At 41.7% G+C, this 23,388-nt stretch overlaps 1 protein-coding gene across 1 annotated transcript in view; it reads left to right on the top strand.

The window, feature by feature from the left end:
* LOC138770460 (embryonic protein UVS.2-like) overlaps positions 1 to 23,129 on the top strand; it is a 29,816-nt gene extending 6,687 nt beyond the window's left edge. The window contains exons 2-14 of the mRNA XM_069949563.1: positions 5,872 to 5,916; positions 7,092 to 7,157; positions 8,746 to 8,880; positions 8,983 to 9,100; positions 11,777 to 11,955; positions 13,007 to 13,088; positions 13,221 to 13,348; positions 14,903 to 15,018; positions 17,539 to 17,764; positions 20,076 to 20,194; positions 20,433 to 20,646; positions 22,846 to 22,896; positions 22,981 to 23,129. Coding sequence (XP_069805664.1) covers positions 5,872 to 5,916; positions 7,092 to 7,157; positions 8,746 to 8,880; positions 8,983 to 9,100; positions 11,777 to 11,955; positions 13,007 to 13,088; positions 13,221 to 13,348; positions 14,903 to 15,018; positions 17,539 to 17,764; positions 20,076 to 20,194; positions 20,433 to 20,646; positions 22,846 to 22,896; positions 22,981 to 23,129 — 1,628 coding nt within the window. The remainder of the gene's footprint in view (positions 1 to 5,871; positions 5,917 to 7,091; positions 7,158 to 8,745; positions 8,881 to 8,982; positions 9,101 to 11,776; positions 11,956 to 13,006; positions 13,089 to 13,220; positions 13,349 to 14,902; positions 15,019 to 17,538; positions 17,765 to 20,075; positions 20,195 to 20,432; positions 20,647 to 22,845; positions 22,897 to 22,980) is intronic.
* The last annotated feature ends 259 nt before the right edge of the window (positions 23,130 to 23,388 follow it).

The raw sequence follows: 23,388 nt of genomic DNA, 5'->3' as shown, positions 1-23,388 counted from the left end.
GGTAAATTTCATTTAAAAATTTTCATCAAATAGACAGTTATATAACATAAATCCCCCCCCCCCCCCCATTGATTCAAAGGGGCAGTGGAGTGGAGGGAATGGATTTCCATAAGAAAAATGTGTTTCTTATTTTTTTATTTTGGGGGGGGGGGGGGGGTTAAATTGTACATTTACATAAGTATAAAATTAAATAATGACAATAATAATAGCTTGGTTTTCTCCTATACACAACATTATTAATTTGTCATAGAAAGTTAAATTAGTTGACCAAAAAGGATTATGAAATTCAGGACATCTCCATGCTGACTTCATGAGGTCAGATAATGATATATCTGTTACAGCCATATATCTGCCACAGGCGTTTCTTTTGACCATTACAGATTTTATTATTTCTGCTTTGTGATTGGACGGATTTGTATCCTTTACAGGTATATAAGGTTTACCTGACATCCAGTTAGGCATTCATCCAGGGAAGCAGCAAATCGTTCTATATATTGTAGAGGAATCTCAACAACATGGATGAGAAGATCCACCTCCTGCTCCTGTTCGTTGCATTGGGACCTGTAACAAGCGTACCTCTGTCCCCAGCCCGACAGGTAAGATAGCAGTAACATATTCACTAGGGATGGGTGATAGGTGAGTTACTCAAGTTAAGTATTTTCCAAATCTCGAGTGTTCGATTTGAGTAAGGAATTCTATTAAAGTCAATAGGGGCCACCTATTCGGCAGAGAGGAGGGTGTCTGGTGCACCTGAAAACCTCAGGACGGCAAGGGGAGCATGCATGGATGCACTAAAGGCTCCAAGGGCCCTGAATTGGGACACTTTTACAGTCTGACAATACTGCGCACCCACCCTAAGATAGTCCAATGTAAAGTGGGGGAAAAGTTAGAAAACACTCTTTCCTGTACATTTAGTTGTAGGAAAAAAATAATCCTCATACACACCTGAAAAGTTGGCCACCTCTCACTTTAGTTCACCTCTGACAACAATATATATGCCCTAGACATGGGTGAACTCAAACTACACCCACAGACTCATCAAGCCAATGCAAGCCAAGTGCAAGGGCTGACAAAAATTGAAAGTAAAGAGGGAATCCCATCACCCTTCATTACACATAAAGGAAGGCCTCATGCACACGCTGTAAAAAAAAAAAAAAAAATGTGCGAGAGCTTGGTGGCAAACCTTCTTATAATTGAGGGAGAGAGCCTGGTAGTGACCCCATAAAAATGTTGTGGCCCACCTTATAATTTTCAGAGCTTGTTATGACCCTCGTTATAATAGTAGATAAAAGGCATTTGTGAACCTGATAGATAAGAGTTGGTTGTGACCTTCATTATGATTGTGGATGAGAGCCAGCTGTAACCCTCATTAAATTTGTAGATAAGAGAGGGTTATGACCCTCTAAAACATTTTGGGGATGAGAGCTGGTAGTGACCCTCTAACAAATTGTGGACGAGAGCTGGTTATAAGCCTCTAAACAATTGTGGGTGAGAGGGCTGGGTGCAAGACGAGAGGCAGTGGTGTGGTGCTCATTGTGGAGCACGGCCGTCATCCCAGCTATTAAGGTGCTTTACTAGCTTTTTTTTGTGGTTGTTTTTTTCTAGTCCTAAAAGGGACTTTAGTTCAAGTAGTTTATACAACAGCCTATACACTGTCACCGCCACTAGACTGTTGCACTGGCTGCACTGTACAATCCTGTATGCCAGATTTTTTAAATTATTTGTTATAGTCCTATAAAGGACTTTACAATAGTTGTGTAAGGCTAGGTTCACACTGAGTTTTTGCATTCTGCATTTTTTTCATCCGTTTTTTGCAAAAGACAGATGAAAAACGGATGGAAAAAACGGATGCATTAGTGTGCATCCATTTTGATCCGTTTGTCCATTGACTTCCATTGTAAAAAAGGCAGATCAAAACAGATCCGTTTTTTTAACGGACACAAAAGTAGTGTCAGCTACGGATGAAAAAAACGGATTGCAAAAATGCAGTGTGAACCTAGCCTAATGTGGATATAACTAACTGCTACTACCACTTACATACCACTAATGTATTCCTTACATTATTGGTATATTTTGTGGAATTATCTAGTTTAGTACCCAATTAAATTTTTTTCACTGATCTCCCTGAGCTCAGTGATTGTTGTGTTTTGTTGGGAAGTAGTTACATGTGTCATATACCACATTATCTGTTATATCTGTATCTGCTGTACATACATTGAAGTGTTAGTAATTATCACACATATCTTCTACAGCTTTCTATACCTGGCAATAAAGAATATGGTAAGAGCACTTTCTTCTTAAAGTCTTGTCTTCTTTTTTTTTTTTTGCAGAAATTTATATGAAAAGCGATTTTAAGAAACTGTAGGTGTTATTAAGCAAAAGAGTTTCCTTCTGTACTCAAAGCGCTGTTTTGCAGCCTCACTTTTTATCTGCTCATTATCAGGCAAAGTCGTCTTCATTACAGAGGAGCAAAGTGAAGTGTGTCCATTATAACCTATGGATGGGGGAGGGGCCAAGGGGGATGAGTCCGTAGGAAGAGCCTGTGAAGAGTGAACAAGCCTGTGTAGTTTGGAGACTGGGGGGGGGGGACTTATTATCATGCCCCCTGACGCTCCCTTTGATGTGGCGTATATCAGCCTTATCCCTCGTTCCTCTGATGAGAGGGTGGGGGGCACAACAAGGTGGGGAGGAGGCATGATTTATGAAGGTTTATGTCTGGAAACAGGCGTCAACCAGGCAAAAATCTATAACTGCTTCAGATCAGGTGTAGATTATTCGGCAATGCCTGTGCTTGGCGCAGGGCCAGCCAGCTGTAATAAGAGGCATGGGCCACTTAATAAATCTGTAACCTCCTCCACTCCAAGGCAGGTAAAACAGGCACAGGTCCAATAGGTAGTAGTGATATAAAATAGCACAACATTTATTAAAATAATTTTGCCAGCGACGCAACGTGTTTCGAGATTGGTCCGTCTTTTTATCAAGTGTCTGATTGTTTTTTTGTACTTGTAAATCTGCCTGGGGAAAAGTTGGTGGGGCTTTATTTAAGACTGGCGTACTGATACCTCAGTCTTGATAAATGTTCCCCTGTGTGCCTAGATACATAAAACGCTGGATTCATAGGTCAGACTGATCAGTGCTGGTATGGGAACATGGTAAGATAAGATTGCAGGATGTTGTGTTGTGCTCTCTGCTATACAGGAGCTGCTTGTCTCCTCTTCCTGCTCCCTCAACCCCATTGACCCCTCCCCTCTCCATAGACCATAATGGATACAGATAAGTGAGAGGGGAGGCTGCAAAAAAGCTTTTTGAGTACATAAGGAAACTCTGTTGCTTAATAAGCTATTACAGAGTTTCTTAAAAGCGCCTGAACTATTGATTTCTGCACAAGTGGGAAAAACAAGCGTTTACACATTAGTGGTTAACGGAAGAGGTTGGTGGGATTTGTCTGGCGCAACCACCCCTATTGGAAAACACCAGCCACGTTCCTCTGTAACTTCTCTGAATGAAGAGAACTCCTGGCACTGGTGTGAGGTCAAATTCAGGCTTTTATTTGATGCAACGCGTTTCGAGGGTGCAATCCCCTCTTCATCAGGCATCAGGATGCCTGATGAAGAGGGGATTGCACCCTCGAAACGCGTTGCATCAAATAAAAGCCTGAATTTGACCTCACACCAGTGCCAGGAGTTCTCTTCATTCAGAGAAGTTACAGGGGAAAGTGGCTGGTGTTTTCCAATAGGGGTGGTTGCGCCAGACAAATCCCAGCAACCTCTTCCGTTTACCACTATTGTGATTGACACCGAGGATCCACTTTGGAGAATCGGAAGGTGGAAGGCAGCATCCCCCGTTGATCCAGAGCGCTTATTAGAGTCGTGCCTAATTGTGTACGACCCACTCAGGTGAGTGTGCATTTGCACACATATGCATGTTTCTCCAAAGTGTGTTTTGACCTGCACATGCAGCGCCGTTTGTGTGTTTTTTTCTTTGCATGTACAAGCGTTTACACATGGTGGATAAGCTGATGATTTGTTGATTTTTCTTTTGAAGGTACACTTCTTGTGGAAATCAAACAACAAATCTTCCGCATATCTGCCATGTGTGAACATGCACCAAAATAGCTTTTGTTCTTTTAAAGTGTCTGATATAAGAGCTGGTTTTGTAATTGCTGCACTAGTAAACTTTTCATATATAAGAGTAAGCTATAATTCCTATAGTTTGGAACATCTATATTTATATATTACTATTAAGGTTAATTCTGGTGATCTGGTAAATAAATAAAAATGTCAAGAAAACTATAAAACATAAACTACCTCACTAAACTCCAAACATGGATTCTATAATAAAAATATATTTTTAATTCTACTTTAAAGGACCAATCAGCCCAATTGGGCTGATATGGTTCCAAGGAGCACTGTATAAGTCTAATGCAGCAGCCGCGGCACGTACTGGTCCATTACTGCCCTCTCTGCCTGTCAATCATCCCTCCGAGCATGCTGACAGGAAGAGAGCAGGGACTAGACACGGGAGTGGAGACGCCCAGTTGACTACCTGCCCGCCTCTGCCTGTCATGCGCCCGGGGAATAAAACTTGTTTTTCTCCGGTATAAAGTTTCTGCAGCAGCCGTGGCCACTGCGTCCTATGGTTGCTGCAGGAGCTTTATACAGAGCTCCTGGGAACCATATCAGCCCAATTGGGCTGATTGGTTCCCTTTAAAGGGAACCAGTCATTATAAAATCACCCATGCAGCTACCGTATAAAAACATTACTATATGGCCCGAGCACTGTTTCCAAGGATATAGGTAATTGCTATGAGCGTTACTTATATGGGCCGAAAACCTACTTTGTAAATCCTACTTATGTATTCAGGTGGGCCGCCCTCCGCTGCTAACTAGTCACTGCTGGCGGGGAACCTCCTCAACATACACTCCTTCTTGGCAGCATCACCCCTCTGTGATGCTGGAGGCTCCTATATGCTGACGCTCACAGAGAGGTGTATTTGCCAGTGATGACTACTAAGCGGCTAAGGACTGCCCTCATGCCTAGGATTTACAAAGTATGTTTTTGGCCATAAAAGTAACTCTGGAAACCGAGCTTGGGGCCATATAGTAACATATTAATAGCTAGATAATAGAAATATAGAGAAGCATAAATGAAGACCCAAATATCCATATGTGGCAACCAAACCACTGGATGAGAAGCAGAGCTATAGTCTTTGATCCAGGAGGGTAGCTAGGATTGATGGGGCCCCATAGCAAAAATCTGTATAGGGCCCCATGAATCTGGTAAACCCCCCAAGCTGTCCGGAGGGGTTGGGGGGCAAGGGGGTGCTGTCAGTGGCGTGACATCCCTGTCACTGAACTCTGCACTAAATTGGCCCGCAAAGCATTCCATTGTTCTGACAGGTCCCGCCAAACAAGTGACGTCACTCATGTGCCAGGAAGGCAATAAGAATGCAGGAACACTCTACCAGACAGGAGAGTGCTGAGATTAACGGGGTTGTTGTCACCTCCCGGGATGATACCTGGTGCACTGGTGCTGTAGTGATGGGGGAGGGGCTTTGAGAGTGGCGTACCATGATGGCAGACCACACTTTGCCAGGGCCCATAGCAGCTGCTTGGTCTGTCATAGTAGCTACACTACTGCTTTGATCATCATGTAGATGATCACCAATAATGACCTTATTATGAAGAACATTGGTATATAAATCTAGTAATTGTCTACTACGGTGTGAAGCAGCAGAAACACTACAACTACACTATATCATCTAGAGCAGCCACTTATTCAGTAATATTACACTTATTCTAATACTACACACAAAAGGTTGAATGGCGTGCTAGAAATTCTTATTCATATACTTCTTATTTCTTTCAACAGAAAACATATTACATGCGATCAAGAAGGTTGAGAAGTCGGGTCCAGGTAAAAAGAAAAGAAGAATTCGTAATAACAGAATAATGTCAATGCTTGTAACGTCCAATACAAAGGATTTACAACTAGATGCTCTATAACCTGAGCTGTAGAATGCAGTTCTCCATCTGTACAGACAGCAAGAATCGACTCAGGCCTAGAGGGAGATGACTGTAACATCTGTCATACCAACAGAAATAGATTGTAGTAAAATTAATTCTATACAATGGTGCCGCCATATTTTACCTATAAGGGTTCACACTAAATAATATAGGCGGAATGCCGCGGCGGAGCTCCCCACCGCGGAATGCCACCTGCCTCAGTGTCTACCAGTTTCTCTATAGAAGGGTTCACATGCCTTCTCTTCCATTGCTTTCTGCTCAAAGAATTCATATGTCAATTCTTTTAGTGGAAGGCAATGGGATCGGAGGCGGGCGAGCCATCCCATAGAGACACTGAGGCAGGCAGGATTCTGCGGCGGAGCTCTCCGCCTATATTCCCCAGTGTGAATATAACCTAAGGTAAGGTAATGTACGTATCTGGGAAAAACATATATCTATATTACAGTAATAGTATAATAATAGACTTCAAGGGCCTGGTGGTCTTTTTCTGCCATCCAAATTTTCTATTTCTACTGTGGATTATCTTATCTCTAAGTGATAATGTATCCAACGATTTGAGGTGTACATTCCTTAATATTTAGAGTACGTATATGTTATATGATAATAGATTTAAAGTTATAAAAAAGTAACCCTCTTCACATGCAACGTTAAAGAGGGTTTTTTTTAAAAAAAAAACTAACTTGTCCTTTATCCCCAGGATAGGAAATAAGAGATCATGGGGGGGTCCGACCTCCGTTTTGAATAGAGCCCAGAGTACGAACCATGACCCGCGGCTCTATTATTTCTCTATGGAGCTACCGGAAAGAGCAAAGTGATGTACTTAGCTCTCTCTCCAACAGCTCCATAGAGAATGAATAGAGCTGCATGTACGGGCCGTGGGCTGCGTGTATGGGCTGTGGGCTTTTCTGGAGATCACCAGGGATGCAAAGTTTGGACCCCCTGTGATCTTTTACCTGTCCCTAATCCTGTGGATAGGGGACAAGTTAGTTTTAAGTTGGAAAACCCCTTTAATGATTGAAGATACAAATGTTACATACTATTATCTTATTAGATACATTCTTTCAGTTGTAGATGGTGATGATATAGAAGAACCTCAAGGAATCTTCAGCCAAATACTTAAGGCGAATAAAGGTAACAAAGAGATGTGTGAATTGATAAGTAATAAATCAGATTAGTTCTATTTTTTGTTGCTTGATTTATTTATGATGAAGCAAAAACAGAAGCAAGGACTCCTGTCAAATACAGGTGTCCCTGCTTCTGGCCAATGCTCAGCCTTTAACCCTAGTGTTAAGCAAGCACCAAAATGCAATGGGAGACTCATTTAAACAGTCAAGAAATGTGCCTGGTTAACCTATCACATTTTTTGTTTACATTTTTCTATATTTTGTCCCTTGAAAGGATGTTTAAAAGAACGCTGTCTAGTTGTTGTTGTAGGTTTTTTTTTTTTTGACCAAAATATAGTTTTTTTGTACCAGAACCAGAAAATATGAAACACAAGCTGTGATTGGTTTCTGTTTGGAAAAATTAAAACAAAAACAAAAAACAGGCAGTGTGACTTTTGGGCATTGTGATTTTAAGAAACTCTATAATAGGTTTTATTAGGCAAAAGAGTTTCCTTTTGTACTCAAAAAGCTGTTTTGCAGCCTCCCCTCCTCATTTCAGAAGAAGCAGGTTTTCCTTGTCCATTATGATCTATAGAGGGGTCGAGAGGGTGAGGGACCAAGGAAACGAGGGAAACAGTCAGTTTATAGGAGGCAGCACAGCACAGCACCCTAAAACATCTTACCTCACCAAGTTTCCAGACCAGCACTGAGCACTGTGACTTTATGTGCCCAGTCTCCAAACTGCACAGGCTGCTTGTCTGCTCTTCCTGCTTACTCATCTCCCTCCCCTGTCCATAGTTAATAATAGACACAGCAATCAGTCTTCACAAATTTGTCTGATAATGAAGAAATAAGAAGGCTGTGTGTGGGAGGGGGGCTTTAAGGGGGTTATCCAGTGCTACAAAAACATGGCCACTTTCTTCCAGAGACAGCCCCACTCTTGTCTCCGGCTTGGGCGGGTTTTTGCTGCTTAGTTCTATTGAAGTGAATGGAGCTTAATTGCAAACCGCACCTGAACTGTAAACAAGAGTCGTGTTGTCTCAGAAAGAAAGTGGCCATGTTTTTTGTAGCACTGGATAACCCCTATAAGGCCCAACCTGACTATATCTTTAATGGGTTAAAATGTTACGCACAGAATGCAACAGAAAGTATTACAGTATTGGGAAACATGGTAGTTTAAACCATTGGTTTGCCTTTAACTATTTATTTGCCTTTCTGTGTTGTCCATGAGACTGTAAAGGTGGTCATACACCTGCCATAACTGATGGCCGAATAACCTTTCAGCCATCAGTTACCTCTCCCACCCCCGCCCGTCCTCCCCAAACATGGGAACGTTTGGTATGGCCCCATCATCCATGTGTTCACTATGGGGAGTGGTAAGCTACAGCCAAAGAGCTCTGCGGCTTATCTCTTCCTGAACAAAGAGGTCAGGCAGTGACTTTCCATTCTCTTGAACCCTATTACTGCTGACATCATCTCTTGAGGCTCATTTAGAAGAACCACATACACCTTATATTTTTGGCTGAACATGCCATGAGCTAAAGTCAAAGATGTATGGGGACTCTAAGACTCAATCATGTAAATAACAAATCTAAATCACTATCCTCTTCCTTTAGACATCACTCTGGCCGTACGGGAAGGTGACATACTGATACCACCTGATCGCAGTGCTATAAAATGTACACAATGCTTGTGGCCTAAATCTGCCAGTGGGACAGTCAATGTGCCTTATGCTTTTGCTTTTAATTACAGTAAGTATATTCTGCTTTCTATACATAGTGTGGCCATGCTATCTCTTTAACAATGACTCTATCATATAATATTCTTTTATATTCCTCCTCCCCCCTCCCCAGGTGATTTGCAGCGAAACTTGTTTAAGACTTCCATGGAGGAATATCAATCACTTACCTGTATAAGGTTTGTGAATCGGACAACAGAGGACAACTTCCTCAACATTATGGCTGCACAGGGGTAAGTTTAACAATGCGGGCTCCTTTAAGATTGGTTCAAGGGAACCCCCAGCAGATAGGGGATAGGGGGAGGGGTTTAGACAGAATATACTCCCCTAAAGTTGAGGAGGGTTGGTACAACTACAGGAGGTATATTGGGAAGATAAAGCTAAATACCTGATATAAGTGGTTGTATTCTCCTTCCCAAAACGGGATTTTCTCTCTGAGGGAATATTATAGTTTTGGAGGGGTGGTGGTCCTGCTTCTCCCGCCCGCTGGGGGGCTGGGGCAGGGGGGTGCCGGCGTCATGGCGGACTGCGACAAGTGTCACATAGTTTCAGAATATGATTTTATTTTTTAGTCCCATTTTGTAGTTCCCATTTTTTTTTTTGTGTTTGTGTGTACCCCCCTTTTGGCCATTGTCCTCTGACATAACTTAGCTTCTATAATAAGTTCGATAGATTGAGGTTTGTGTTTCTTGTGGGGCGGCTCCCTGTCCATGATATATGGGCAGGGGGAATCGCCCTGGGAGGGGCAAGAGGGGGTCCACGGGTTCTGATGAATGGAGCTCTGCGTATCCTCTCTGGCTTGATTGCAATTAGTTCTGGACATCAGTCGTGCCCTTGAAAGGGGTGCGGGTGGTGTGAAGACAACAGAATGGATGAATGAAAGGATATGTAGGGAGGAAGGTCAAAGGGGGTGGTAATTTGTTTATTTTTTCTGGTTTATTTGTGTATAGGAAGATGCACGTGTATTTATGTGTGTATCTACTTGTATATGCATCTATACATGTATCTATATAGTTAATTTTTGTTTTTTGTTTAATGATTTATTTTACTTTTTTTTCTTTCTTTCTTTCTTTCTTTCTTTCTTTCTTTCTTTCTTTCTTTCTTTCTTTATTTGTTTATTTAGTTTGTGTTGTGTGGTGGAGTTGGGTCGGCTGAGGGGTCGGCTCCGGCCTGTGGCCTGGGCTTTCGGGGGGGGGGGGGGGCTATGGGGCAGGACCGGCTATAGGTATATGGTAGTCATTAATGTAATTAGTATAGTAATAGGAGGGGTGGTGAAGGGATGAAAAATTATTTGGATTAGGTCATATTGGCGCCCCGCGAAGTATAATGCATCAGGAAGTTGGGGCTGGACCGGCTATAGGTATATGGTAGTCATTAATGTAATTAGTATAGTTATAGGAGGGGTGGTGAAGGGATGAAGAATTATTTGGATTAGCTCATATTGGTGCGAAGTATACTGCATCAGGAAGTTAATTGTGTTGTTTATGGGAGTGTATTTCTGTCTAACAGGGAGGGAGGGGGGATATATATATATATATATATATATATATATATATATATATATATGGTTGTCTTTGTTAATGGTGCTTTTAAAGTATTTCAGTGATTTTAAAGTATTTTATATGAAAACAATAAAAACATTATTAAATAAAAAAAGATTGGTTCAAGAGAATGATGGTTGACCTCAGAGAGATCAACCAAAACACTGCAACAACACCATAACATGTTTCCCACAGTCAGTGAATCTAGGAACATTGCCCCCTGGGAAATCAAATACGCAAAAATACTAATTGACAATCGTTTGTGGCCGTGGACAGTCAAAGATCGTGTAATATAAAAGGTCACTAACTCTGATGAAAGGCAGACATGCGCATAAACATTCCTTAGTATTCTGTATCTTAGTCACCTCCATCATGTAAACTGGGGGCATCTCCCAGGAATATTTATTTATGTATTTTTTTTTTACTTGCTCTTATATCTATAAGAATAATCGTTTTTGCAAGCCAGACCCAGCATGTCTCTTCAATGAGAACCGTATTGCCCTGAGCTGGGAAAAAAAATATTCAATTTATGAAATTGACCCATTCTGCCATATGCGATATAAAGAAAAATATCAGGAATTTCCTATTATGTTTCACTACAATAAAAATTATTACAGGCAGGGGGTGGGGGGAGATTAAAAAATACATTACGCTCCCAGTGTCCACCTTACATCACCGAGCTCCCAGACCCCGCTGGCTGTCATCTTCTTCTGGCTTCCAGGTACGTCATGACAAGTGATGAGCAAACATGTTAGTAAATGTTCGTATGTTCATAAGAACATCATGCTAATTGTCCGTGTTTGCTGATCACAAACAATTTGTTCAATGATCGGAATGGTTATAACGATAATTTTCGAACACATTTGAACGTAAGCAAATGCGTATTGTACGCCTTGCACTAGACCATAGACCATAGACCAAAATGCACACTTCTACTGTTATTTGTTTGTGAATGTTCGACGAACACAATCTGATCACAATCATTTTTTTCAATGTTCGTGTTCGGGATCCGAACTGAACATCTGGGTGTTTGCTCATCACTAGTCATGACCCGGGTTCGATGACACAGACGGGTAGGATTTAGCCCGCTCAGTCAATCAGTGACTGTAGTGGTGACCCGCCCCATTGACTGACTGGCTGAGCACGGCATCCATCAACTGGGTCGTGACGTAACAGAAGAAGAGCTAAGAAGACAGCCAGTGGGGTCCAGAAGTGGGACTTGGCTCTGCGATTTTTTGCCACCCACCGGCCTTCTCCTTTAATGAGTTCATTGCAAGTATTAATCTAGCTGTCCTCTGTTGCATTACTTCAGTGTGAATATACCCTTGATAGGACATTATAATGAAGTGTGGTTTTCTCTCTATTTAGGTGTGTAGCATCTTTGGGACGAGTAGGTGGAGGTCAGCTGGTTGGGTTAAGTCCAACTGGTTGTATTTATAGAGGAATTATACAACATGAGCTGAACCATGCCCTGGGTTTCTATCATGAACACATGAGGAGTGACCGGGATGACTATGTCACCATCATGTACCAGAATATCCCAGAAGGTAATGTCCTGACTGTGAATACATACATAGTGTACCCACTGTTTAAAATAAAAAAAAAAGAAGAAATATTTTTTATGAGGTTCAACATTTAAAGAGGATGTATCACCAGGTACGTCCTCTTTAACCTGACACAGGGATAGAACGACGACGCCACGGGGAAGCCGATGCCGTGGTCAATTTTTTGAACCACGGCCCAATTCTTGTGTACAGCGCCATTCTATGCACGGTTACCAGCCGGTGCTCAAGCACTGGAGGTAGGCCGGCCAGCCCCAGTGGGAGGGAATTCCCCTCCGTTAGAATCAATTGAGCCGCATCATACAGGGGAGGGAATTCCCTCCCACTGGGGGCGGGCCCGCCTACCTCCAGTGCTTGAGCACCGGCCGGTAACTTTGAATAGAATGGCGCCGTACACGGGAACCGGGCTGCGAATCGAAAAACGGACCACGACAACGGCTTCCCCGTGATAGCGCCATTCTATCCCTGTGTCAGGTTAAAGAGGTACATCCTCTTTAAAGTGGCAACAAGGTGATTTTAGTGTACTCTGTCTCTGTCATAATTGATCCCTTAGATCACTCCATGGTGCTCAGCTATATATATATATATATATATATATATATATATATATATATATATATATATATAGTGTACCTTGGTTTAAGTGTAACTTGGATTAAGAGCGTTTTGCAAGAAGAGCTCACAGCTTTTCTAAATTGTAACTTGGTTTAAGGGCATCACCTTGGTTTAATAGCTCCCTGTACTGGGTGGTGAGGGGGCATAGCGGGGAGGGGCATAGTCTGAATAGTGTGGTCTACAGCCCTGTACTCTGACCCAGGAAGTCTCCCTCACCTTTTAAATCATAGCAGATCTAATTCAGGCTGGGGCTCACATCAGGGGACAGGACTGTGGAGGTAATCTCTTCATAGCTGTAACCTCTTTCCCTGGACATGGAGTGCTGCATTTGTGTTCCCACATCTGCCCTTCTCATTCCTTCATGCTTTGCATGTTTAATGTTATCAATATCCAGTCTAATAAAAACATCTAATTTTTTAAGATCACCTTGGAGATTTTAACAAAGCAAATACCAATAATCTTGGTCTGAAGTATGACTACGGATCAGTGATGCATTATGACAAGTAAGTATTTTTTTATTTTTTATTTATTTTTTTAGCAAAAGAAATAATAATTGCTTAGTGGAAAGATTAAAGCTAATATAAAAATCTAAACACTTCCACATTTTCATCTTTATCGTCTCTTGTATCTGACAGGTATGCATTCACTAACACCTCAGGACAACCCACCATCTTGCCCAAACCTGACCCAAACGTCCCAATTGGACAAAGGGATGGACTAAGCCCTCTAGATGTGGCTAAGATCAACCGTTTGTATCAATGCAGTAAGTTCCGGAAGGTTTGCAGTTTTAACCCCTTAGTGACCAGCCTAATTTCACCCTTAGTGGTCAAGCAACCTTCTTTTTGCCCACATGGCTTGTTTTCTGGGGTAAAAATTTTTAGTTTTTATCGGTCTCATTTTGGGATTCATGTAAGTGTATGATTAACTTTTATTACCCCTTTTTGAGGGGGGAGGGTAATGAAAAAAGGTAATTGATTTATTTTTAATAATAAACTTATGTTATGTGTGGTAACAATAACATAATCAATATATACTGGGTCATTACTTTTACAGCGATGTAAAATTTACATCTTTTTTTTTTAATTATTACCACTTTGGAACAACAGAAACTATTTTCTAGGAAAAAACTACAAAAACTGTTACCACATTCCAAGATTCAGAGTTTACTTATTTTTCTGTTCACGGAACTAGGTGTGGGCTTAATTTTTTGAGGGAAAGATTAATAGTTGTTATTGATACCATATATGACTTTTTGATCTCTTTTATGATGTTTTTTTCTGAGGCAGATTGACAAAATACAGGGATTCTGGCACTGATTTCCCACAATATTTTTTTTACATTGTGCACCATGCTAGATAAATAATGGAATAACTGTACAGCAGGGGTCCTTACAGATATATTGATACCAAACATGTATAGTTTTTTGATTATGTTTTATGTAACAATTCATTTTGAATGGGAAATAAAAGATCATTATACTTTTAGGGGGAGGGGGATGGTATTTGGAGGCAGGATTAGGGTATGTTTACACTGGGTATAAGCGGTGGAATTCTGCGACGCGGCTGTCCACTGCAAAAATCTTGCCTGCCTCACTGTCTCTATGGGATGGCTCGGACACCTCCACTCCCACCAATCTCCACCCAAAGAATTGACACGTGGCGGAGGCGCACAAGCCATCCCATGGAGACACTGTGTGACACTGAGGCAGACCGGAATTACGCCTGTTACTCAGCGTGAACATATCCTTACTGTACACTAGTGTACATTAACTAGTAATCTGCTGATTACCGTTACAATATACTGCACTACCACTGCTAGCGGTGGCTACTAGTGCAGTGTGATGTATATGTCAGCATTTTGCTGACAGGCAATCTATACAGTGCTATTTAGTGGCATATACATGGCAGGTCTGGCGTCCTTCAGAAGGCCCCTTGCCTGCCATGAAGACTGATCAAAGGCCAGACCTCCCCACTGGACTTCTGATGACTAACTATAACCACATCACCCCATCAAAACCCATTGCATATTGCAGTCAGGATTTGACAGCGGCATGTAATAAGTTAAAGTATCCAGAGCAGAGAATCCTCCTGTCATACTGACAGCCGATCTCCCAAGATGCCGGCGCACAAGCGAAACATTTACTTATTCCAATCCCGTATGGATCGGCCATTAGTTGCCACCATAAAAAGGCATATTGGCGGTTACTAAGGGGTTAACAACTTGCATCCAAGATCACGTCTACACTGTTGAATCATGTCAGAAAATCATTTTCCACATGTAAAAATTGGTTATTGATTTAATTTATTTTCTCTTTTAGATGTCTGCTCAAATTTACTTAATGAAAAAAATGGAAATCTGACCTCAGCCAACTACCCATCAGCCTACCCACATAATGTAAACTGTGTTTGGCTTATAAGAATACCATCAGGGCAGGTAAAGTAATAAAGACGCCGAAGTATAAATGTAATGATTTACAACAATATTGGGAAGCTCTATGTTGAATGAACAGAGGGCTAGAACTCATTTGGAGGACACATGACTTCCGGTCTTGGGATTGGCGGGTGCCCAATGGTTGAACTCCCAATGATCCTATAGGGGTAACTAACCTGCCCTGATTCAGCCCAGCACTTCCTTGTTTGGTTTAGGGGCCCAGGAGGGGGGGTTGGGTTGGTGATGGTGGAATGCGACAATGCTGCGCTGAATCAGCTCTTCGTTTCTGTGGCTTCCACTAAGATCACAACTGCCTCTAAGGACAATTCACAAGCCCTGGAGACGTCTGTGATTTGAAAGGGAGACTTAAAGGGGTACTCTGGGCCGGGGGGTATTTTTGAGGATCGCCGGGGAGGGGGTGGAAATTGTAGCCGGAGGTCACTTACCTCCCCCATTCCAGTGTCGGTGCCCGGATCGCGCCACCCGGTACTCCCGTCTTATGGCCGCTTCCTAGTGAGAGCTGCCGCATGAGACGTGATGTCTGAAGGCAGCTCTGCCAATCAGTGGCTGTAGCGAAGTCCCGCCTTGGCCCCTGAATGGCAGAGCTGCCTTGAGACGTCATGTCTCATGCCGCAGCTCTCACCAGGAAGTGGCCGCGGGACGGGAGTACAGGGCGGTGCGATCGGGGGAGGTAAGTGACCTCCGGCTTCAATTTCCACCCCCTCCCCGGCGATTCTCAAAAATACCCCCCGGCCCGGAGTACCCCTTCAAGGCCCTACTACAAAAAGAGATTATCGCCTGTATTTGGACAATTATAGCCAATAATCACTTGGTGTAATAGAAGACAACGATCAGGCGACATGAACGATGTCGGCTGATCGCTGTTTGTCGGTATCTTTCAACCTGTTGAAAGACAAACAACTAAAGGCACTATTACACAAAGCGATCATCTTCCATATCTGGCCGATACCGACCGTTATGGACGATAATCATTTTGTGTAATAGAAGACATGCACAATGTCAGCTGATTGTTGTCTCAAACAAAAAGAAGAAAAAGCTGGATATTGTGTTTAAAGCGCACACTATTCAATGAAATGTAAAAAAATCTGTTTTTATTTCTTCTTGATCCAATAACAAAAAAAAACCACCCAAACAAACATGATTAACATAAATTTTTAACATTTCTTTGAGTGATGTGTGCTGTCTCCTATGGGCTGCCCAGACGATCTAGCAATCACGGGGGCAGCCCCCTCGCAGCTCCCCGCGCCCCACCGGCTCTTACCCACTCGCTGCCAATGTGACCCGCCGACATGCAGTGAGCGGGGAACGAGGAGCAAGCGAGTGCCGGCCTGACAGGTCGGGTCTCGCTTGCTCCCTCTTGTCGCCCCATGTAATAAGGGCTTAAGATAGAAATGATCTGCTGCTTTCGCTCAGTGCTTACCCTATGGGCTCCCTGTGCAATGTTAAGATTGTCTAGGGAGCCCACCACCGCTATCTGTTGGCATGTGTAATAGTGCCGGCAGCGATCGAGGAATGAGGAGCAAGCGAGGAGGTCAGTAACCTAGGCAATGAGCTATAAACTTTAGGGTAAGAGGATAGGGCCAAAAGGAACAAGTAAACCATTTAAATTACAAATAATAAAAATGTATAACCTCTTTAATATTCTTCACATCTATATCGATATTTCCTAAATTTCTACATTAGCTATCACAATACAGTGGTGCCTTGGATTAGGAGCATAATTCGTTCCGGGACCGTACTTGTAATCCAAATCCACCAAAGCAAATTTTTCCATAAGAAATCATTGATATGCAGCCAATTGGTTCCACATTCCAAAAATAATGATTTTTTTTCATTCTGAATAACATGTAAAACAAATAAAACAAACATTTATAAACAGCTGAATATGTGATATTATAAGTTACTTTACAGTATAGCAATAAGCATATGGAGTATAATGTATAGTAAGTGCATAAACCTGAAAAACAGCCGCAGTTTGTAGATAGAGGATGGAACTGTAGATCCTCATAATGTAGTAGCGTATTACAACAGGATAGATTAGAGAAGGAGGGCTGCTGTCAGAGGTCTGTATGGTCACATGACAGCAATGGGTAAGGGGTGTGTGCTCAGCATGGACCAATCAGGACTGGCAGAGACTGCAGAGAGCATAAAGGAATGAACAGGACATATGTGGGCACAGTATAGCAGCACTCTCTGTCCGAGGAGAGAGGGGTTACAGCTATAAAGAGATTACCTCCACCTCCACTGTCCTGTCCCCTGATGTAGCCCCAACCTGAAGTGGATCTGCTCTGATTTGGAAGGTGAGGGAGACTTCCTGGGTCACAGTACAGGGCTGTAAACCCCGCTATGCAGACCATGCACCTCCCCAACTCACGCTCCCACCCAATACAGGGAGCTCTTAAACCAAAGCAATGCTCTTAAACCAAGTCACAATTTTGAAAAACTGTAATACAATTTGACATTTTATATTGCTGTTTAATAATGCTGATATTTCTTTGATAGGTTGCATTGAACTTTGTTGACTTTGATGTCCAGTCATCTCCTGGTTGTAAATCAGATTATATTAGGATTTATGATGGTCCCACTAAGGATTATCCCCTACTGCTGGATAGAACCTGTGGGACTGAGTTGATTCCTCCTGTTAGTTCATCTACTAACCAGCTACTGCTTGAGTTTTCCAGTGATCGCAGTATTGCTGGGAAGGGCTTCAAAGCTTTATACAGCACAGGTACAGTATTACATTCTAGCTCTTGTAATTCTAGAATTTCATTTAAAAAAACGTCTTTTAAAAAAAAATTATAAACGGACAAGAAACAATGTTGTGGGAACATCGCCAAACTACGATAGAAGTAAAGGACTGCACAAACAGTTCAACAATTATTCATGCGACCTTGTCCACATGATAGTCAAGCTATGTATAAAAAAAAAATTGAAGATGTCCACTTTTTCTTTTTAAAATAACGTCCGTTATTTCCAAATTGTGATTGAAGTTTTAAATAACGGACGCTGTGTGTAGAGATGAGCAAACTGGCCGAGGTTAGGGTTCGTATGAACCTGACCTATAGGCTTCTGATTCCCGCTGTCGGCCCACTCCGTGGAGAGGGTGGATACAACCTTTAGGATCGCCTGGAAAACTGGGATACAGCCGGATAGGCTGTATCCCAGTTTTCCAGGCAGTCCTCAGGCTGTATCCACCCTTTTAATGGACCAGGCAGACAGCGGGAATCAGAAGCCACGAGTTTAGGTTCATACGAACCTGAACCTCGGCCGGTTCGCTCATCTCTAGTTGTGTGCATGGACGTCAAAATTATGTTCATGACAATTATTTGCAAACAACAGACAATATTTTTACTTGTTGAACACATTTTTTGTTTCACCCTCTATTCTACTAGTACCATTTTTTTTGCACAGGGAGTAACATTTTACGCATTGTTTATGAATTGTTTTGCTACTTTTGAGCAGTTTACACCGGCTGCACCATTTAAAAAAAAAAAAATATTTCGCTTGGAGCAGGTACATTAGCTACTTTTTTTTGCTGGATTGATCATTTAGAATTTTTTTTTTATTTTGCGGTAAATATATAACGCAGCAGTACTCCAATCAAACCCTGGCATAGTTTTTTAGCCATTTTTAAGCCAAGAAAGTACAAAAATAGTGCAATATTTATAAAGGTCCATGCTCCTAATGATGATTTCTGCATGGACCAGAGATTTTTCCACAGCACGCGAAGAGTGCACTAACGGAAGAATTAATGCGCGAATGATTAATAGGCCACACGGTGTCTACAACCCTCCAGCAAACATACCAGCACCTTCAATGGTTGGACCAGCACTTTCAATGGTTGGACTCCCTCTGTTGAATATTGCTGGAAAACCTACATTGGGTTCAGCATGCTATTGCTCTGATTCACAGCTCCAAATCATCTGGTTTTCTTTGTACTGCCCTATAGTTACAAGAAAAAAATCTGAGCCATGAATGGATAAGGAGAACAAAATACTTTTAAGTTTTGGACTATCTTTACCCACATTAAAATAAAAGCAAAACACAAAATATGTATGAAACAGAAAGATGATAATTCATCACCTACAAACATGGTTCCAAACCAGCATGGCTTTACTATGGGCAGATCATGTCAGAATAAACTCATTGATTTCTTTAACTATGTCAGAAAAGTGCTGGATGAAGGTGGTGTATCTGGACTTCAGCAAAGCCTTTGATACAGTTGATCAAAAAGAGATAAAAGGGAACTTAGTGAAAATTGGACTTAATCCCTGGATAGTTCAGTGGATTTGTGGTTGGCTGAAGGATAGATATCAGAGGGGTGTTGTTAATGGTGTATATATCCGAGCAGAGACTGGTTACAAGTGGTGTACCACCAGGGCTGTGGAGTCGGAGTTGGAGCTAGTTTTGGCCGGAATCAGTGTCGGAGCTATTTTTGGCTGGAGTCGGAGTCGGAAAAAGATGTACCGTCTCCGACTCCAGCTTTAAAAAAATCTTTAAAAAATGTAGAACTGAATTTCGATATCAATTTTACCATTTTTGCTCATCAATATGTAAGCCGTCAGCTTACATAGTAAAAGGAACATGTATAAACATATTTTTGTACAGAGGTATATATAAAGGTAAGTCACAGATATTTAGCCGGCTCAGCGGCGGGGAGGCCCACCGACCCTGCTCAAAATGTACTTTTATCATTATAACATAAAAAGTCAATAGTGATGAAGAGAGAGAAAACGAGATCGAGAGAGAGAGAGAGAGAGAGATAGTAAGGAGAGATTTAGGTAGGAGATCTTAAAAGATTCCTGTTTCTTGGATAGACATTTTCCATTTACTTTAATGTAACACATTTTTAGATTCAAAATACGTCCGTGTTTTATACTGTACCTATTTTACTGTCGTATTTTGCTTTTATTTTACTGTGTGTGAACATAGTGTTAAAGGGAGGAAAATGGTATTATACGTATCTTATTATTAGTGTTTAAATATTTCTTTGAGACCTTTTCTTTTTTTCTTTATAACGTTACATTTTCTCCCTACAGCGCGATGTGGAAAAGCATTCAATACACCCAATGGCACAGTGACTTCCCCTGGTTATCCCAATAACTATACCCCAAATTTGGACTGTGACTACACAATCACCGTTCCTGTTGGATACAGGGTAAGTAAACAAAACTAAAGTATTTCAGCTTTCAACTTTAGGTTATATCCTGTATACAATATCCTGTGTATACTGTATACATTGCCATGCTGATCCAAGTAACATATTGGGGGATGGGGATAAGTTTTACTTTTTCTGTTCATAATGTGAATATTGGGAAATACTTAATCGTTCAGGGAAAGAGCTCTAGAAAATTCTTAAAGTCTTACAATATCATGTATGCTTCCAATTGTTACAGATTGTCCTGACCATTCGTGATTTTGATACGGAGAGTAGTCCTTCTTGCAAGTATGACTATTTAGAAATGCAGAGTGGGACTACCAAGTACGCCCCATTATGTGGAGAGAAAAAAAATGTCCCTGTAATTAAATCTACAACCAACATCCTGAAGCTGCACTTTGTTAGCGATGGCTCTATTCAGAAGAAAGGGTTCATGGCATCATATGTAATGGGTGAGTACTACAACCCCATTGATATATAGTCTTCACAAATTAGGTTGCGGTATATATATATATATATATATATATATATATATATATATATATATATATGTATTACTGTGTAACCCCCACTTATAAGAGGCTATATTCACACATTTCAAACTTTTTTTTTTAAATTATAGATGTAAATAATGATCATGAAAATTCTTTATGGTCTGATTTATCAGAAAACTGACTTTTTTTCACCTAAAAAAAAAAAAAAAATGTGTGAACATAGCCTATATGCTTTCAAATATAACATTAAAGGCTAGGTTCACACTACGTAAGCTTCCGGCCGTAGTGCGCTCCGTGAATATGCGGCCGGAAACTTACGTAGTTCGCGTACAATGCAAAGTATACGATCCCGGCCGCACAGTTCACACTTAGTACGAATGTACACCCGGATCGTATGCGGCGCCGTAAGAAATGAACCAGACCATTGTTTCCTTCCGGAAGGCTGTAACTTACGCCGGTAGCGAATCCGTACGTAGTGGTGATTTCTTCATTTTTCCACTCTTCTATGCCGATCCAAAAGGTTCTGTGGGGTGTCCGGGGCTAGGCGAAGATTTCCAAGTAAAAGACCGCTGTCAGATCGCTTCGTAGGGGGCTCAGGAAGCGTAAGTAGAGTACAGGCGTACGTTCGCATTGCGTACGCATTGCGTACACATTGCGTACGCATCCGGCCGCACATCGGATATTCACACGCCCGTAGTTTCAGCCGCACATGTACGGCGCCGTACGAAATGCGTACGGATTAGTACGCAGTGTGAACATAGCCATAAGGTGTATGGGCTCCTTTAGTCACATGGTTACATAGAATTAGACTTACAGTAAGTGATTTTTTTAAATAAATTTCTCTTTCTCTTTATTTAGAGAAAATCTTGAGAACTCCACAGCGGAAACGAGTCATCTCGAACAGTCTATTTGGGAAATGATAGAAGATTAGTGCTGAAGATGTAGTCATGTAATGTTCTTTTCTTGTAGGAACTTTCTTGTAGTTTAAAATTGTAGTTAAAATTAATATAGAGATTATAGGTTATGTTCGGGAACAAATGGGGGGGGGGATGGGGGATGCGGATATTTGGTTAAGTAGACGGCCCCTAATAAAGATCATGATCATTATCAGCCACCTTCTTTTAAATGAAACAGGCGCATTCCCCCGATATGTTCCTAGAGTCGGAACATAGCCTTACACTTTGTTTGAAAAAGACAAATTCCAATAAAGTTTTCCCTTATTGCATCTTCTATTATGTTATGTTCTGTATTCAATTATTTTCATGTACGTGAATGTATATGATAGTGTATAAGTGTGATATAATGTCTGCCGTATAAATGTCTGTCTATTCAATCAACTCATCCTTCAATGCCCCCCCCCCCCCCCCCCCCCAATTATTACTGGATTTTCCTGAGAGTTACAACTTGAATTCAGCTCCTGGTCCCTAATTCAAAAAACAGACCTCCGAGACCTATCCTGTACTATAAGGATAGTGGTCTCTTCTTATTTGAGGAGCATGGGGGGCCCCTTCAATTGTGTTTCCCATAGGTATGGACACCTTTACCAGATCTTCCAATACTTTCTCTTAAATGATTTGCAATAACAAAGTGAAAATGTAGAATTAAGGGAGTATTCCTATCACCTAAACTTTTGTAAGACGATGCTTTGCATTAGCAGATTTGCTTTCTTTTGCTGCTTGGCCTCTTTGTCTCCATGTATAGTTCTGTCCACAAAGGAGAGGTTGCCAAGAAGCTTGAATTAAAAGAATTTATTAACAAAAAATCAGCACTGCTGCGCTTATTTTTGTTTATAAATTCTTTTAATTTAAGCTTCTTGGCAACCTCTCCTTTGTGGACAGCGCTGACCTAGAGTAACATATTACTTGTTTTTCCTGCTCATCCATTTATTGTTTCCAGGGGCCCCATAATTTTTGGGAGCATCTCTGTTCTTGGTATAGTAAGATAGGCAGTCCAATAAGGGATTGGGTCCCCATCCAGTGGACAGATGCTAAACAGACTTTTGATTCGGACTTGTACCCCAGACAGGGTTGATATGCACAAAGCCCAAGTGGCTTTCAGGTGAGCACCTTTTCACCATTCTCTTATTTCTGGTGTATTGAGGTATCACACAAAGCGCCTATGCCTGGTTTTCTTTCTCTTTTTCCTTTCCATGTATAGTTGTCAGCTTGTTGCCTACTTTCCCGACCACCACTGTGACCTCTGAGAGTGGTGACTAGGCTGAGACCTCAGGAAGTGGTAAGTATATTTTATTTTCCCTCCACTGTCTCCCATTGAGCTTACAAATGTCTCCAGAGATTGGATTGGCCCTGGAGACAAGTATAAGCTCAGTTGGAGACAAAGCAATGCCGAGCTCAGCACCATTGCGTTCCGTCCTTGCTCGCCCTGAAACCCCTATGCACCATCTTTTGGAGACCAAACCTTTTGAGCAGCAGCCGCTCTGATGATTTTACACTAGAGATGAGGGAATTTTTTTAAATAGAAGAAACGGCTCTTTGGAGAATTTCTGCTTTGGCTTTTGCGGTTGAAAAATGCACCAGAACTGCAGTGAAAAGCGCATTGATGTCGATCTCCATCTCCGTTCCTGTGTTTAGGTCCCTAGGGAGCTTCATGTCTCCCACTGTATGAAAGTGAAAGTAGTCTCAAGGAAAATATGGCAAGTGGTTTGCAATGTGGTCTTTCCTGAGAAAGCTGACTAAGCTG

The sequence above is a fragment of the Dendropsophus ebraccatus genome, chromosome 13 (genome assembly GCF_027789765.1).
Source record: "Dendropsophus ebraccatus isolate aDenEbr1 chromosome 13, aDenEbr1.pat, whole genome shotgun sequence".
In the NCBI taxonomy this organism is placed as follows: Eukaryota; Metazoa; Chordata; class Amphibia; order Anura; family Hylidae; genus Dendropsophus; species Dendropsophus ebraccatus.
This window is presented reverse-complemented; position numbering and strand designations above follow the sequence as displayed.